This window comes from Leptodactylus fuscus, chromosome 6, assembly GCF_031893055.1.
Source record: "Leptodactylus fuscus isolate aLepFus1 chromosome 6, aLepFus1.hap2, whole genome shotgun sequence".
Taxonomy (NCBI): Eukaryota; Metazoa; Chordata; class Amphibia; order Anura; family Leptodactylidae; genus Leptodactylus; species Leptodactylus fuscus.
In genome coordinates, this window is record NC_134270.1 from 123152606 (window position 1) to 123169694 (window position 17089).

General features: G+C 40.7%; 1 protein-coding gene across 1 annotated transcript; it reads left to right on the forward strand.

Moving 5' to 3' along the window:
- Positions 1-2318: 2318 nt before the first annotated feature.
- LOC142208577 (keratin, type I cytoskeletal 19-like) lies at positions 2319-6951 on the forward strand. The gene is made up of 8 exons (XM_075277181.1): positions 2319-2888; positions 4294-4376; positions 4511-4667; positions 4755-4916; positions 5016-5141; positions 5224-5444; positions 6007-6023; positions 6551-6951. Exons 1-8 carry the CDS (start codon positions 2361-2363, stop codon positions 6646-6648), a joined length of 1392 nt encoding a protein of 463 aa, XP_075133282.1. The 5' UTR covers positions 2319-2360; the 3' UTR covers positions 6649-6951.
- Positions 6952-17089: the final 10138 nt, after the last annotated feature.

Genomic DNA, 17089 nt, shown 5'->3' on the forward strand with positions numbered 1-17089 from the left:
CTGCCACTGGATGCTGGTTCTACCAAAGCATTGAATGGAGTGGTGCATTGAATGGAGGGTGTTCAGCATGCTGCCACTGGACACTGGAGGTGCCACTGGATGCTCGTTCTACCAAGCATTGAATGGAGAGGTGTCATTGAATGGAAGGTATACAGCACGCTGCTACTGGACGCGGGAGCAGAGGAAACTTTTTGCAGAGTAACAACCTTCGTTAATCTTCAGTCTGATGGACAAGTCTGATTTGGTGAATTCCAGGAAAACATTACCTGCCTGAGTGAGTGCATTGTGCCAATTGCAAAGTTTGGTAAAGAAGGGATAATGCTATGGGGTTGTTTTTCAGGGCGCGTTCCATTGGTTCCACTCAAGGGAAATCTGCATACCTAGATATTTTGGACAACAGTATGCTTCTAACCTTGTAGGAACAGTTTGTGGAAGGCCTTTTTATGTTTCAGCATGTCAGTGCCCCAGTGCCCAAAGCAAAGTTCATAAAACCATGAGTTTGGTATGGAAGAACATGACTGCCTATACAGAGGCATGACCTTAACCCCATCTAACACATTTGGGATGAACTAGAATGGTGATAGCAAGCAAGGTTCAATCATCCAACACCATTGTCTGACCTAACAAATGCTCTACTAGCCACAAATTCTTACAGACACACTTCAAAATCTTGTAGAACGCCTTCTGTGAAGAGTGGAAGCTGGTTCAGATGCAAAGGGGGAACCAATTCCTTATTAGTGTCTATGGATTTAGAAAAGGATATCATATAAGCTCCTATCAATGTAATGTGTAGCTGTCCCAATACTTACAGTCCATATGCCATATACTGTATGTAGTAGTCAAAGCTCACAAATAAAACATACCTGCAATAGTAATAAATTGTAATCTGCACCCGTTCTGTGATGTAAGTATACCCTGTGTACATAAAATATTCTACCCAGTACATGGAACCAAATCTTGTGATGATACAAGATGTGACTATAATTAACAGAGCTAATAAGAGATTGTGCTAAAAGTGATGAGTAAGAGAAATATTTTATTATAACATATCATTCCCTGCTCCGTTTTGGGATGAATCATTATGTATCACTGTAGACTATTCAAGACCAGACTGGTCCACCAGAGGATCATTTGGTAGGCCTAGTTTCTCACACATTTGGAGTCCTCAGTGGTCTTGTGGAAGACACCTCCATTGCAAATGACCTGTCCATTTCTTCTAGACCCATTCCCAAATAAGCTATGAGATCTTAAGATGTCCATACACATTCAATAGCTGTTGGTAGACCACTCATATGGTGGACAGCTATTCCTTACAGCTGCTCTGTATATAAATATAATAATAATGTAATTTATCATATAAATATTACACTCCTACACACATCACTTCCGGCCACCTATATTAAGGAGAGTATATACCAGTCCCTGGAGACTAAGAAATTAAAAGTGGACATAAATATGTTCTGTATAGATGGAGGGTGGACCTCAAAACCATCTTCTCAGATGTGTCAAAGGGACCTCAGTCCGACACTGTGATTAATAGGTTCATGTAGGCTAAAAAAATGACAATGACAATTAGGTTCTAAAAAGACATTAACTAAAAACTGTATAAAATAGGTGAAAAAACTAACACTGGACTCCCTACATGGCCATGATGAATCTATGGAGACAATAAAGTCAAGGTATGTGACAGTAGTGACTTCAGAGACTAGATACATATATGTAAGTATTAGCGGCTCTAGTGGTGATAGATGTAGTAATGTTATATCCACTGTTAGTCTAGGGATTCCAGTGTAATGTCTATGTCTTCTGTTCTTACCCATTGACAACTTACTAAAGGGTTAAAAGTAATAAAGATGGAGTCATACATTGTTGTCTGCAACAACACTAACTCCAAGTTTATTTCCTAAACTTTCTAGAATTGGGAGGGACACCGTATTTCTTACCTGGATAACGTAAAAGAATGTCAAAAGCATAGCCTTGGGGCCAGGTGCCTCCCTGACTCAATGTGAATCAGAGCTTTTGTTTTAGGAACTAACACAGTACGCACATACAATACCTCCTCCTGGATGAGTGAAAGCACTTTGTGAAACAAGGTTTAAGGGAGGAAGAGAGGGGGGGGGGGATAATATGATGAAATGCGTACAGGTTACTCTCCCAGACCAATGAGGTAATGATGAATCCCGCTTCCTTACAAATGTTGGCACGCAAATCAAAGCTGATGACTCTGCCGAAGGACCAATCCTTACGTGAAAGTCACACCCACATCTTCTTGTATAAAGAGAAGGATGGAAAGTCTGGATTCCTACACTCAACTCACCATCACAGGTAGCACTTAGAAAGGCAGGTGTTACAATTCCATCATGTCATACAGTGTCAGACAGACCACTACATCCTCAGGATCCTCAGGTGGCCTGGGATTAGGTGTCCATGGTGGTGGCTCAAGCAGAATGTCTGGAGGAAGTTACAGGGCATCAAGCACCCATGGAGGCAGTGGAGGAAAGAATATCTCCATCTCCACCTCTAGGGTGCTTTCCTCTAGTGGTAGTGGTCTTGGAGGTGGGCTAGGTGGAGGATATGGTGGCCTAGCTGGTGGTGCAGGTGGTAGCTTTTCATCTAGCTATGGTTATGGAGGTGGATTTGGAGGTGGATTTGGAGGTGGATTTGGAGGTGGATTTGGTGGTGGAGAGGGTCTTCTAGGAGGAGGTGAGAAGGAGACTATGCAAAACCTGAATGACCGTCTGGCATCATACCTGGACAAAGTACGCTCCCTGGAGAAGGCCAACACTGAGCTGGAGATTAAGATCCGTGAATGGTATGAGAAGCAAGCACCAAGCCCAGACCGTGATTACAGCCATTTTTACAAGATCATTGAAGAGCTTCGCAGTAAGGTAGGACAAACATTTGCTAAATTTTAGTTCCTTCCTCATATTTTAATGAACTGTTATATATGTGAATGTCATCAAAATGTATTTATATACCATATACTTGAATGAATGAAAGATGGGTTCAATTGTACAAGTATATAGCTTAACATATCAAGTGGGGTTTCAAAAAGACGTAAAGTGCACAAAATTGCAAAACATCTGATAAGTATAAGATGTATAGTCAGCAGTTACTGAACTACAACTGGATTTATTATTTCACATTGTATCAAACACACAGAAACTATACAATTCCTTTTTAAGGTAGCATCACTAGTTACTAATCACATTGGACTGCTGCCTTCCCATACTATCTGCCCATGAGTGACACATGCTGATGATGTCTTCAATATGAGGCGTGCATGACTGTGCAACTTAAACACATGGGTGATACTAAGTAATTTATTTCAGTAATAGAGTACATTATACCAAGCCCTGGTAGCAGGTTAAAACAAAGCTTTCATTACTTGGCTTGTAGAAATAGAATCTGTAATAATATTAAATCTTTAATATTTCCCAAGTTTCGGCAAGCTGCACAATGCTGGAAGGGTGGCCAGTGTCTTCATAAGGAACCTAGACTTAAGTATATGGTGCCAAAATATCCTACTGTGCAATATAGCAATCACCATCACTGAATTCAGTTCTTGACCCTGATGTTCACAAACTAGTATCCCTAAAGGGTAAAGACAATTTAGTTCTAAACCAACTTTTTAGAGTACCTAGAAGAAGTCCCTCATACAAACTCCATGTACATGTTGTACTTAGTTGTATTCAAGTTTAGGATACTAGTGCTGCAAAGCAATGGAGTCATTATACTAAATGGCTAAATGAATGCACTGGGACCTATGTCTATGATAGGACCATAGGCCTCAGTTGCTAGGCCTTTGATCACTTCCCAATCCCCATGTTTTCATGGAAGGTTTTAATTGTAGAACAATATTACATAGATGCCAAATATGACACCTATTTCCAAGTAAGTAGTAAATTTCTGAATTAATTATCCTATTTCTAAACCAAGGAGGTATTGAAAGTCTTTTGGCCTCCTGTGATATAATTGGTGCTTAATTCCAAATAATTGGTGCATAATTGAAACACATACCCAACCTTTTGACCCAGCAGTCACCACTGGAAAAAGAAAACTTTAGAGGCCCTTTAGTCTCCAGTAGTTCACCATTGTCTCTCTTATAATCCATCAGTAGAGTTACTGGTGGATTGTAAGCTAGACAATGGTGAACTACTGGAGACTAAAGGGCCCCTTAAGTGGCCATACAATCGAATAGACCATAACATACAATTTAACAGAAATTACAAAGTTGCTTTTCAGGATTTCTATAGATCATAACTAGAATATATATATTTTTTTAATTCTTAGATTCTCAATGCCACCATGGGCAATGCCAGCATTCTTCTCCAGATTGACAACGCCAAGCTGGCTGCTGATGACTTCAGGACCAAGTAAGATTTGGGGACATGAGTTATTTTAGACTTTATCTATTGGTTGTCTTTTAGGGTGATTTACTGCAAGATCCAAGAATCATAGCTCATCATAGGATTAATAATGAGTTTGTATATTGCCTACTTTCAACCAGGTATGAAACTGAACTGACAATGCGTATGAATGTTGAGGCTGACATCAATGGACTCCGCAGAGTCTTGGATGAACTGACCCTTACTAGATCAGATCTGGAGATCCAGATTGAGAGCTTGAAGGAGGAGTTGGCATACCTGAAGAAGAACCATGAGGAGGTAGGACATCATGGAGATCAGGCAATAAGAGTTTATTCAGTATTTGTTTGAAAAAATGTAGAACTTAACATGCATTTTGTTGCATAGGAAATGAATGCTCTCCGTGGACAAACTGGTGGCCATGTGAATGTAGAGATGGATGCTGCTCCAGCTGTTGACCTGACTAAGGTTTTGTCTGACATGAGAGACCAATATGAAACTATGGCTGATAAGAACCGTAAGGAAGTTGAGGCCTGGTACTTCAAACAGGTGAGCAAAATCATTCCTTAAGGTTGCTCTTCAGTAATGGTATTGCTTAGATGGCAGGAGTAACAGATTCACCTTTCAAATTCAATATCCATCTCATAGACAGAGGAACTGAACAAACAAGTTGCAAGCCACAGTGAACAGATCCAGTCCAGCAAGACAGAAATAACCGACCTTAAACGTACCCTCCAAAGCCTAGAGATTGAACTTCAGACACAACTAAGCATGGTAAGATCAGGTTCCAATATTATTTATGATATGTTCCATCCATTACATTACTGTATGTCCTAAACGCGACTTTCTGCTGCAGAAAGGGGCACTGGAAGGCACCTTGGCAGAGACCGAAGGCCGGTATTGTATGCAGCTCTCTCAGATACAGGAAATGATCAGCAGTGTGGAAGCTCAGCTTGCCGAATTAAGGTCAGATATGGAACGCCAGAGCTATGAGTACAAAATGCTCATGGATGTGAAGACCCGTCTGGAACAAGAAATTGCGACCTACAGACGTCTCCTGGAGGGTGAAGATTCCCAGTAAGTAACAATACAACGATACTGACTATTGACCAAGACTGGGCTATCATTGGGCTAGGCCAAGTTACAATGACCCAATGCATTGGTGATGTCATCAGTGTTGTGTGGGTTCCTGAACTGAAAACATAGAAGCATAGTACTCAGAGTAATCATGATACATGGCTATAGTCAATGAATAAGGCTTACTTGAACAATTTATACAAAGACATAACCTTGTTGCCATCACAGCCTCTATGGCTTACTGAATTTTGGAACCACGATGCTAAATCTGTAACTTCACCAACCATTTTGTACTATTTATAGCAGGCAGGTAGGTCCAAGTATCATATCTGGGTACCGACAGAAGTAACAGGGACCTTATTTCTGACTTATTTAATCTAATATCTAAGACAAACAACATTTTTTGATGATACATACGATTTCCAGACTCGAACCATTCCATTAATCTGTACGGAAACCCTCCAGGCCTTATTATGTTTCTGCTATGTGAGATGATGCCAAGTACATATTTTCTGAAATTAATGGTTCATTGTTCTTTCTCTTTTCTTTTTTTTTCCAACAGCATTTCATACAAAGAAAGTAAGTATATTGTGTTCTTATATTTTTAATTAAAATACTATATTTGTACTGCCAAGTAGTGCCAGTGGTAACCAACAAAGGGCACTGTTCTCAAGTATCGGAGGTCTTCACCATAATTGTACATTACAGAGTATCATACTTTCAGTAGGATATTTTGTATTGCACAATAGAACTGTGGAATACAATATGGCGGCCATATGGTATCACTACTTTTGACTTCCATTTTGGATGGTCATTATTTTGCTTTGACAGTTCTCCATTGAGTATCATGAGGCCAAATATAGTTGAAAACTTTCTAAGATTGGAGAATATTTAAGCTTGTTAGATATTGTAAAGTTAAATAGATCATTTGACACATATCATATATAGTTTCACATCGGACTGCAGTAATCTCCTGCATTGTCTTCACTTAGTTATCATGGTGTATGTACAATACAGCCTTGTAGTACTCTCGGCAAATATTGTTCAATTCAATATATTTATTTCCAATTTTCCACTAAACTATATGTTTTTTTTAATAATTGCAGCCCCTCAAACCATACGCCAGGTCCGCACTGTTATTCAGGAAACGGTTGATGGAAAAGTGGTGTCATCATCGGAGAAGGTCCATCAAGCCCCCTACTAATCTAAACCTGCCTCCAAACTCAGCACAGATATCTGAATGGTCCAGATTTAATATGTCTAACATAACATATTCTAATGGCAGATAACTTATAGTACGCTTGTTGGTTAGAAACGACGAATCCCAGAATACTCTGCTCAGTGGAGAGTCATAGTCTGCAGAAGTCACATCTGCCCTGGAATCAGAAATATCACCAATATCTTGTGCTGAGTCAATCCCTTCTGCCAATGTAACGCCTGTGTTGTCAGAACCTGACAACACTTCTTGTGCTACTTTTTCTATATCTAATAAACATATCAGCTTTTTCATGCACTTCTTCTTGTCTGTCTTTTTCACTTCTTGTTATAAGAAGCAGTATTCATTTAACTCTTAAAGTGAATATCTATCCTTGAATAATAATTTAGCTTTGTCATCTGATACACAATAGTATAGGGCAGGGGTACTCAACTGCTTTTACTAAAGGCGTATTGACTTGGATCTGCCATCAGTTTGAAGGTCCAAGCTGAACAATAGCTGAAATAGTCCAGTATTTGCCATATTTTTGTAGACAGTAAGATGATTTCGCTATAACACGTACTCCAGGTGTAGACAAGAAAAATTAGGAAAAATATTCATATTAATTTCACTTTCCCTGGTGGTCGAATGTAGTAGAGGGGTAGTAAGGGCAGCACGGCGGCTCAGTGGTTAGCACTGCAGTCTTGCAGCGCTGGAGTCCTGGGTTCAAATCCTGCCAAGGGCAACATCTGCAAGGAGTTTGTATGTTCTCTCCGTGTTTGCATGGGTTTCCTCCGGGTACTCCGGTTTCCCCACACACACCAAAGTCATACTGATAGGGAATGTAGATTCTGAGCCCTATATGGGACAGTGACTGTCAATATCTGTAAAGCGCTGTGGAATATGATGGCGCTATACAAGTAAGCATAATAAATAAATAATAATAGAGGGGCCAATGTTAAGGGGCACTAATGTGTCATTATACTGTGGGGGGCACTAACAAGGCATTATATTGAGTAGAGAGACACTAACATGAGATTTTCCTGTGTGGGGAAGACCATGTCATATGTTTTTAAGGGAAAAAGTAGTTCCTCATGGGTTCCATCTGGAACTATCGTTGACTCCCCAGTTTCTGGTTGTCTGGTTTCCAGAAATCCACTTCCTAGTCTGCTATTTTAGAGGGAGGCAGCAAGGTTTTGCAGCGGCATTTAGTGTTACATTCATAAGTAGAGTTGAGTGAACCTGTCAAAGTTCGGGTTCGATGAGTTCATCTGAACTTTGCCCAAAAGTTTGGTCCGGGTACCCGAACTCAAACCCCATTTAATTCAATGAAGAGCCGAACTTGGTGACCCAAAAATGGCTGTAAAATGGGGATAGTAAGGGGTAGAGGGCTGCAAAATAGGAGTAATAACAGGGCAAGCCCTGCAAAAAAATGGTGTAGGGAAAGTACTTAAAATAATAACATAAAAAATAAAATAAAGAAATAAAAAAAAAAATTAAAAACAGGTAGAGGTCCAGGAGAATGATGTGGAGGTGGATGTGCGGTGTAAGTGAATGAGGCGGAGGAGAAGGAGGTAGCCAACACTTTAACCACTCACTCAGCTAAGTCCTGTGGGATCCATGCCTGATTCATTTAAATGAACGTAAGTATGTCCATGTTGGCTGTGGATAGGCTCTTGTCAGTGATGACACCCCCTGCAGTGAACACATGTTCTGATAGGACACTTGCCGCAGGGCAGACCTGCACCTCCAAGGCATAGAGCCACATGTCCAATTTACCAACCCAGAAATTGAACGGGGAGGACCCAACACTTAGTACCAGGAGACGTGTCGACAGTTACTCATTCACTATCTGAGTCAAATTCTGCACTAGGAGACAGTATGGGTACACATGTAGTTATTGTTACTGAGCTAAGAGACAGTATGGGTACACACTGTTATTATTACTGTGCTAGGAGACAGTATGGGTACACAGGCAGTTATTGTTACTGCGCTAGGAGACAGTATGGGTACACATGCAGTTATTGTTACTGAGCTAAGAGACAGTATGGGTACACACTGTTATTATTACTGTGCTAGGAGACAGTATGGGTACACAGGAAGTTATTATTACTGTGCTAGGAGACAGTATGGGTACACAGGCAGTTATTGTTACAGCGCCACGAGATGGTATGGGTACACACGCAGTTATTGTTACTGCTGGGTATACACACAGTTTTTGTTACTGTGCTAGAAGACAATATGGGTACACACGCAGATCACTTACACCCACACATTCTGTTTGTCTTCCCTGGGCAGCAAGATAACACGACGTGACATAACTGTAAATGTCTGGCGATGGTTGGAAGAGCATGACCAAGACTTCTGTGGCCACCTAATTCCCCAGAGTTGAACTCCATTGAGCATCTTTGGGACCACCTCTAACATCATCTTCGCTCTATCCTCCAGCATGCACGCTGTGTAGGACGGACTGCTGTGACCATGGCTCCACATGCCTGAGACAACCTGCAGCACCTTACAGAGTCACTTATATGTCATCTAACTCCTGTCCATACTGCAAATGATGGTTACTCTGGATATTAGCTGGTGGTCATACTGTCACTCGTCTCTGTATAACTTATGGGTTCATCACAAGTAACTGATCAATCTTATTGCTGTTATTGCTTTAGTGTATAGTGACTGCAACACGCATAATAATGTTCTTAAAAAATGGGGAATAGGCCCTCAGAAAATGCGGAATAAACCCTAGGAACATCAGTCCTACACTAGCTGCAAGCAACCCAAAGATATCTCCAACCTACCCTGGTACAAAGTAGTCTTGAGAACTGTATAGATCTTTGCCAAGCATTTTACAGAGCAGACAATATCCCGATTAGTCTCTGACACTTAATCCATAACAGGATTAGCAAGAAACAATTAATTTATTGCATAATTACTCTGATTAACTACAGATACAACATAATGACAAGTTCCAATCTGTATAGTAACACTCCCAGTATATACACCTATTTGTCTCAGCATTATAAATGAATCGCATAATTACATTTGCCAGCGTTAATGTCTTATAAATGTCATTGGTAAAGTAACTGGTATCAGGTTTGATATAGAGTGGGTGGGTGTGCTCAGTAATAAAGTGGTTGTCTGCCTCAAATAATTTTGGATTTTTTTTGGGATTAAATGTGGTAAATAAAGACCTTAGCAATTCAATACGTACAGTACAAACCAAAAGTTTGGACACACCTTCTCATTCAAAGAGTTTTCTGAATTTTCATGACTATGACATTAAAACTATGAATTAACACATGCAATTATATACTTAACAAAACATTCTCTTGATGAGCTTCAAGAGGTAGTCACCGGAAATGGTTTTCACTTCACAGGTGTTGCTGGTGACACTGTTGGGGATTTATTCAAAATTGAAGGCATACTGAACCAGCATGGCTACCACAGCATCTTGCAGCGGCATGCTATTCCATCCGGTTTGCGTTTAGTTGGACCATCATTTATTTTTCAACAGGACAGTGACCCCAAACACCTCCAGGCTGTGTAAGGGCTATTTGACCAAGAAGGAGAGTGATGGGGTAATACGCCAGATGACCTGGCCTCTACAGTCACCAGACCTGAACCCAATCGAGATGGTTTGGTGTGATCTGGACTGCAGAGTGAAGACAAAAGGGCCAACAAGTGCCAAGCATCTCTGGGAACTCCTTCAAGACTTTTGGAAGACCATTTCAGGTGACTACCTGTTGAAGCTCATCAAGAGAATGCCAACAGTGTGCAAAGCAGTAATCAAAGCAAAAGGTGGCTACTTTGAAGAACCTAGAATATAAGACAGATTTTCAGTCATTTCACACTTTTTTGTTAAGTATATAATTTCACATGTGTTAATTCATAGTTTTGATGCCTTCAGTTTGAATTTACAATTTTCATGAAAATTCAGAAAACTCTTCGAATGAGAAGGTGTGTCCAAACTTTTGGCCTGTACTGTATAGGGACTTGCTTCCTGACAACTGTATTAAATAGCTTGGGTTTGCGTGGTAAAATATTCCTAACAACCAATTTGTTCAAGTGTTTTTTTGTTTTTTTTTTTAAATATTCTTGCTTTGAGAACCTCGTAGTTGAAATTCCACAAAGTCCTTGAAGTTACAAAGTCCACTTTATAATACCCCATTATTAAACCCTGAGGTGAAAGGGCAGTCTCTTTTTCAGGACACTCATCTATTTGTTGCATTATAAAGTGGCTACAAAGAGTGTATCTTGATCTGGAAGACCAGGCACATAAAACAATCTATTCATTCTAATGGACACAATGTCATTCTAAGTTTCCCCTTTAGTGTCACTGTAGAGAATTAACACCTTAAGGCCAGACCCCACATTGGGAATATGCAGTGTTTTGGCTGCGGTGGAAATGCGGTGGGAATAAAATGATGTGGATTACATTACCTGCAAAGTGGATGGGATTCTGGCTAATGGTGGAAATGCTGCGATTTCAAGAACTGTTGCATTTTTATAAATTGCATCATGTCAATTATATTCAAGGAAACGCAGGTGGTTTCCATATACATATAATAGGGACAGAAAGTCCGCAGAGGAAAACTCTTTTCTGAAGCGCTTATTTGCTGTGGCGTTCTTTGTGGGGCTTTAGCCTTAGGGATCTTTCACCACCTAAACAGTTGGATTTTTTTCTCTAGTCCCCACTCAATATGCTAATTAGGCCCTCTACTGTCAGAGAGATAGAAAGAGATCCTCATTAGCCTATTGGGCAGCACGGTGGCTCAGTGGTTAGAATGAGAGTCTTAGGTTTGCGTCCAGCTGAGGACAACATCTGCCAGGAGTTTGTATGTTCACCCCATGTTTGCGTGGGTTTCCTCTGGGTGCTCTGGTTTCCTCCTACACTCCAAAGAAATACTGATCAGGAATGAAGATTGTGAGCCCTATATGGGACAGTGACTGACAATATCTGTAAAACACTGCAGAATATGTTGGCGCTGTACAAGTAGGTAACGAATAGATAAAAGTTTGCCAGGTAAATAAATAGGTCCAAAAGAGGAAAGTTCCAACCGTGCTGGAATTTAAAAAAATCAGAATTTGAGTTGGTGGAGTTATGGACAAAAAAAGTAAAAAAAAAAGTACAGAAATACATTGCAGATAAGCTTTTGTATATTTTTGCGCCAAAACCATGAGTGGATTTAGCAGAAGAGAGAAGTATAAGAGGTTCCTTTATATTATTATTTCCTATTATTCCTTATGAAGTCACTATTGACTTTAGGTTAAAAAAATTGCAGCAAATCTGCAACAAAAATCAACCTTTCAGCCACATGTGGCATCAGCCTAAGGGCTTCCTTTGTGCATGATGACGAGTTGTATTTTTCAGTGGCAAAACGTATACATAATTTATTAATGAACCTCTAATAACTCTTTCTAGGGGGATGAAAAATACACAATTTCATCTTTGTTGTTATACAGTGTGTATTCATTTTTCATGGTGCACCATATGACATAGCTAACATGTTACTCTTTATTCTGCAGGTCATTATGATGACGATGACAAATTTGTATAAATGATAAATTTGTATTTGTATTTTTTATTTTACTACAATTTTTTGAGTGTGGGGGCTTGTTGGTATTGTTTTACATATATTTTATTTTTATTGGTATTATTTCGGGGCATTTTTGTAATGTTTTGATGTATCTTTTTTTATTACTTTTTATTTCAGGATAAATAATTCATTATATAGAATGAATTAATGCAAAATATGCATAGAATTTTATTTAATTTTATGGTTTCATTAATAAACTTTTTTAGGCTAAGTCCCTACGTAGTGAGCCACAGCCAAAAAGTGATGTGGGGAAAAACTTAGAGGCTTCACCTCTCTTCAGGTGCTACAAAGTTTGAAAGAAATGGAACCTAGTAAAGGGTCACACCTAGCATGTAGTCCTCCATGTTTGAGCCTGCCCAGAAGATACTCGGAACTTATTTTTTGTCCTGATTTCTTCATCATTGCCCCAACATGTTATATGGTATATTTACTGTCTGATTTTATGAGGTTTTTGTACATGCCAGTACTGACTCATTGCTGGTTGCCAAGACAGAAACTATGAGCCATGAATATAAGTCACAGATAATGTAACACAATCAGCAACATTTCTTTTCGGAGATATTGGACCAACCCTACCTGGAATCAGACGCCAATAAAATACAGTGTAATTCACCCCTCCCATTAATTGTTCCCAAAAGTGCTCATAAATTGGTTATAAATAAGACTTATAAAATAATAATAATAATAATAATAATAATAATAATGTCTTGGGGGGACAGTTTATTGGGTCAGTCTCTGTTAATGGCTGATGGTTTAACTATATGGTGGATTACAATAAATATTTTATGAGTTCGGATGAGATATTGGTTGCACTGAGGTTTAGTAACTTTTTAGCTATAGTAAGTTTATAGCAAGTAAAAGCTACTGTACTTTACCGGATTATGAGCTTTTAACATGACATTTTATGGATTTACGGCAACTATATCTTAGTTTAGAGTGATGACAGATCATATGAAGACTTTTGACCTCATATTACTGAAGGTCAAGACTTACCTGTATTAGATCCACCACTGGATTAATGCAAATATTAAGCTACCCATAAATATTGAATTAATACCTGGTGTAGATAGATACTAGATGTCTACCTGGTGAAAGATCTGTTAGTAAAGCTGGCTATATACATGCTGAGCAGTATTTCTAGATTTACATGCTTAAACAAAGCAGGAAAGGGAGTTGCCAGGGGCAGTTTGAACACATTGGTGGGCCCAAAGCAAAGGTTTCATAAGTAAGTCCCCCCATCACTACCACTTAGACATACCCAAATTATAATGCTCCTCAATGGCTCCCACATTGTATAATGCTTCCTTAGAGACTCCATACAATAGCAGAAACAGAACGCAAATAGTGAAGCAGGGTGTATGGGTTATTGCTTCACCATTGTGAAGCAACTCGTCCATGTTCTCTGTTGGCCCTATGGTTAGAGCAGACCTGGAGTCGCCTCGGACTGAAAGGGGCACATTTTATTTTCTGTAAATTGTATTTGTGCCCTTAGGACAGTGTTTGCAAAGGGCAGTGTTTATAGGGGCGCTATTTGATTGGGGCACTGTATATGGCAGGGCAAACCTTAGGTGGAACACTTTATATATTATATGAGCATTCTCTAGACTAGGAACTATAGATGGGGACAATAGCATCAACAATGTATATGAGGATATTATCTGGCTGGGACAATAGAATAAATAGTTTCTTCCCTTTTGGGTGCTGAGACAATGCAGCATAAATGGAGGCAATCTCTTGCTAGGGCAATTCATAAAGACACTAACTACAACTGGTGCAATCTATATAGGAGCACATTCTGGTTGTGGTTCTGTATATGAGGGTAATCTCTGGAGAGCACTGGTTATGGGACACAGTCAGCTTTGGGAATTATATATGGGTACTCATTTTGGCTGAGGTATTGTATTTATTGGCTCTGCTTGCAGGGAATACTCTGTAGCACTGTACATGGAGGACCTTGTTTTGCTGAGGCACTGTATATAGAGACAATGTGTTAGAAACCTGATGCAACAGATAACTCAGTAACACCTTGGCTACTAAAATCCTCAATCGCTGAGGCTAAACAATCCTGGGTGTGCTATGCTCTCCTAACCGGAGCGGAACCAGGCCCCGAGTTCTTCACCAGAGCTCCTGATGGTGGAGTTGGACTTGGTAATAGTCTGAGGTCTGGACCCACCACTGCCTAGAGAGCGACATACACCCAACGAACCCCAAGTAAGAGGACCCAGAAGGACCCAGACACTAACCTTAGAGTGAAGTCCAAGAAGGCAGGAAGGAATGGAGTAGTAGATGAGCAGGAGGGTTATCCAGGGAATACACGTAGATACCCGAGGAGCAGATCCGTGGTCAAGCAAGCCGGGTCGATAACTGGAGATCATGAGGTAGCAGAAGGCAGAGGCAAAAGCATAGTCAGGGAAGCCGGGTCATACACAGGAGGTCAATGGAGTAGCCAAATCAGGATCCAAAAGGGAGGTCAGGAGGAAGCCAAAGGTCATAGACAGGAGGTTAGGAAGGTGCCAAATCAGGATCACGGAGGAGAGGTATGTAAGGCAAGCCGAGTCAAACAATCCAGGGAATCCAAAAGCAGGGACAGGAGGCAGGAGACAGGTGACAGTAGGGGAGCAGGAGAGGCAACGCTAGGGTGCTGATACCGAGGAATAATGATTAACCAGCCACTGATCCCCCTGACCCGGAAGTGCCTGCTCCGGCGCCAGGGGAAAAACCAGAACCTCTGCAAACTCCAATGGAGGCCTCCAGCCTATCCTGCACCGGAGCCAGCAGCCATTCTGGCGCTGAACACAGAGCGGGCCGGAAGCCTCTGCGCAGCACAGCGGAGGCCCCAGCACGACCTAACACAATGTTTGTGCCATTAAGAATTCTGTTGAATAGAGCATGACATGGCTGAAAAATGGTAGTATTGTTTATGGAGCGCATGTTATAAAGCTGCAACCAACTGATTCACCCCTGGGGGGTGCTATCTCATTATAGTTTAGGACCACTTAATAAAACATCGAAAATGACAACCATGTCTTAAAGGAGTAAAGCATTCTCATATGGTTGCATTACATCCACCATGTTTGACTGTTGGCGGGTGGTTTTAAAGATTTTTTTCTCAGCATCTAAGTGGTGAAAATCTTTTTGCCTTGATAGTTTGCCTTTGGGTATGACCATGGGTGCAGAAACTTTTTATGGTCTGGGACTCAGCCATGACTTCCTTATTGTGGCTGGTTATCTTCTCTTGTATGTAATATTCCTGCTTGATACTTGATACCTGTCCATACTAAGGGCCCCTTCACACTACGGATACGCTGCCTGATTCTGAACATTAAAACACGGTCAGAATCAGCGCGTATAAAGCAGATCCCATTCATTTCAATGGGGAGCCGGCATACGAGCGCTCCACATTGAAATGAATGGGCTGCTTTTTACTCTACGAGCGCTCCCATTGAAGTGAATGGGAAGCGCTCGTGTGTACGGCTCGCAGTGTGAAGGGGCCCGGCGCTTGGCTCAGTCCGAGCCGTACACGTGAGCACTTCCCATTCACTTCAATGGGAGCGCTCGTAGAGTAAAAAGCAGCCCATTCATTTCAATGTGGAGCGCTTGTATGCCGTCTCCCATTGAAATGAATGGGATCTGCTTTATACGCGCTGATTCTGACCGTGTTTTAACGTTCAGAATCAGGCAGCGTATCCGTAGTGTGAAGGGGCCCTTATGATATGTTCCCACAGCGTTTTGCATCCTGATTTTGAGGCAGAATCCTCTTCAAAAAATGCCTCCCATTCATTTCAACAGGAGTCAGTAGTAGTGATTGTTTCAGCTAGAGGAAAAAAACCATGACATTACCTATCGTCATGTGGATTCCGCCATGAAAATATCATTGAAATCAATGGGAGGTGGAAAAAACGGGATGCGTTTTTTGACGCAGTTTTTGACATGCTTTTTGCAAAAACCCAAATCCAAAACTGTAAACATTTGGAATTTGCAGCAATATCGAGCAGGACACTTCTTTTTTCCATGTCCTACTTCAATCTCTGAAAACAATGGGAGGTAGATTCCGGGCGGAATCTGCCCCATATTCGGGAGCAAAATCTGCCACAAAATCCATGGCAAATTCCACCGGGTGACCATACTCTTGAACATACCCTTAGGAAATCATAGCAGTAAAATTTTTAAATATTTCTATTTGCAAAAATGCTTTGAGGACCCATTCATGTCATTGTTTTTATTCACATGGCCCTTTTTCTGACTAATCATTTTTAACAGCCATCAAAACAACTTAACAATAAACTTAACACTTAACAATAAATAATGGCCTTGTGAAATCTGATATGCAAATGAGTTCTTTCGCAGCACTGGGGGCGGCCTCAATGCTGCGAGAGAACTCTCCAGCACTGCCTCCATCTTCGTCTGGAACGAGGTCTTCACCGTGTCTTCTTCCGGCAGTGGCTTGTAACTTCTAGGCCTCAGGCCTAGGGAAAGCCGACTGCGCATGCCCGATCAGCTACAAGAAAATGGCCGCTTCCAATACCATGTAAGTGGCCATTTTTCTTGTGAAAACTACCAAAAATAGGATATGACCTATATTTTGATGGTCCGTAACAATGGACCGTTAAAATAATGATCATGTGACTAGCCTCCATTCATTCATTAAAGGCCATTAGATACATCAAGAATGTCACTGTGAATACATATTTAAACATAGTTATGTTTGTGGGAAAACCCCCTTTAAGCTAAGTCCCCATGTGGCAGGCCGCAGCAAAAAAAGAAAAAGTTATGTTTGTGGGAAAAAGTGCAGCAGAAATGCACAACGATTTTAGAAATCCCAGCATTTCCTGCTGAGGGTATTTTTCTGC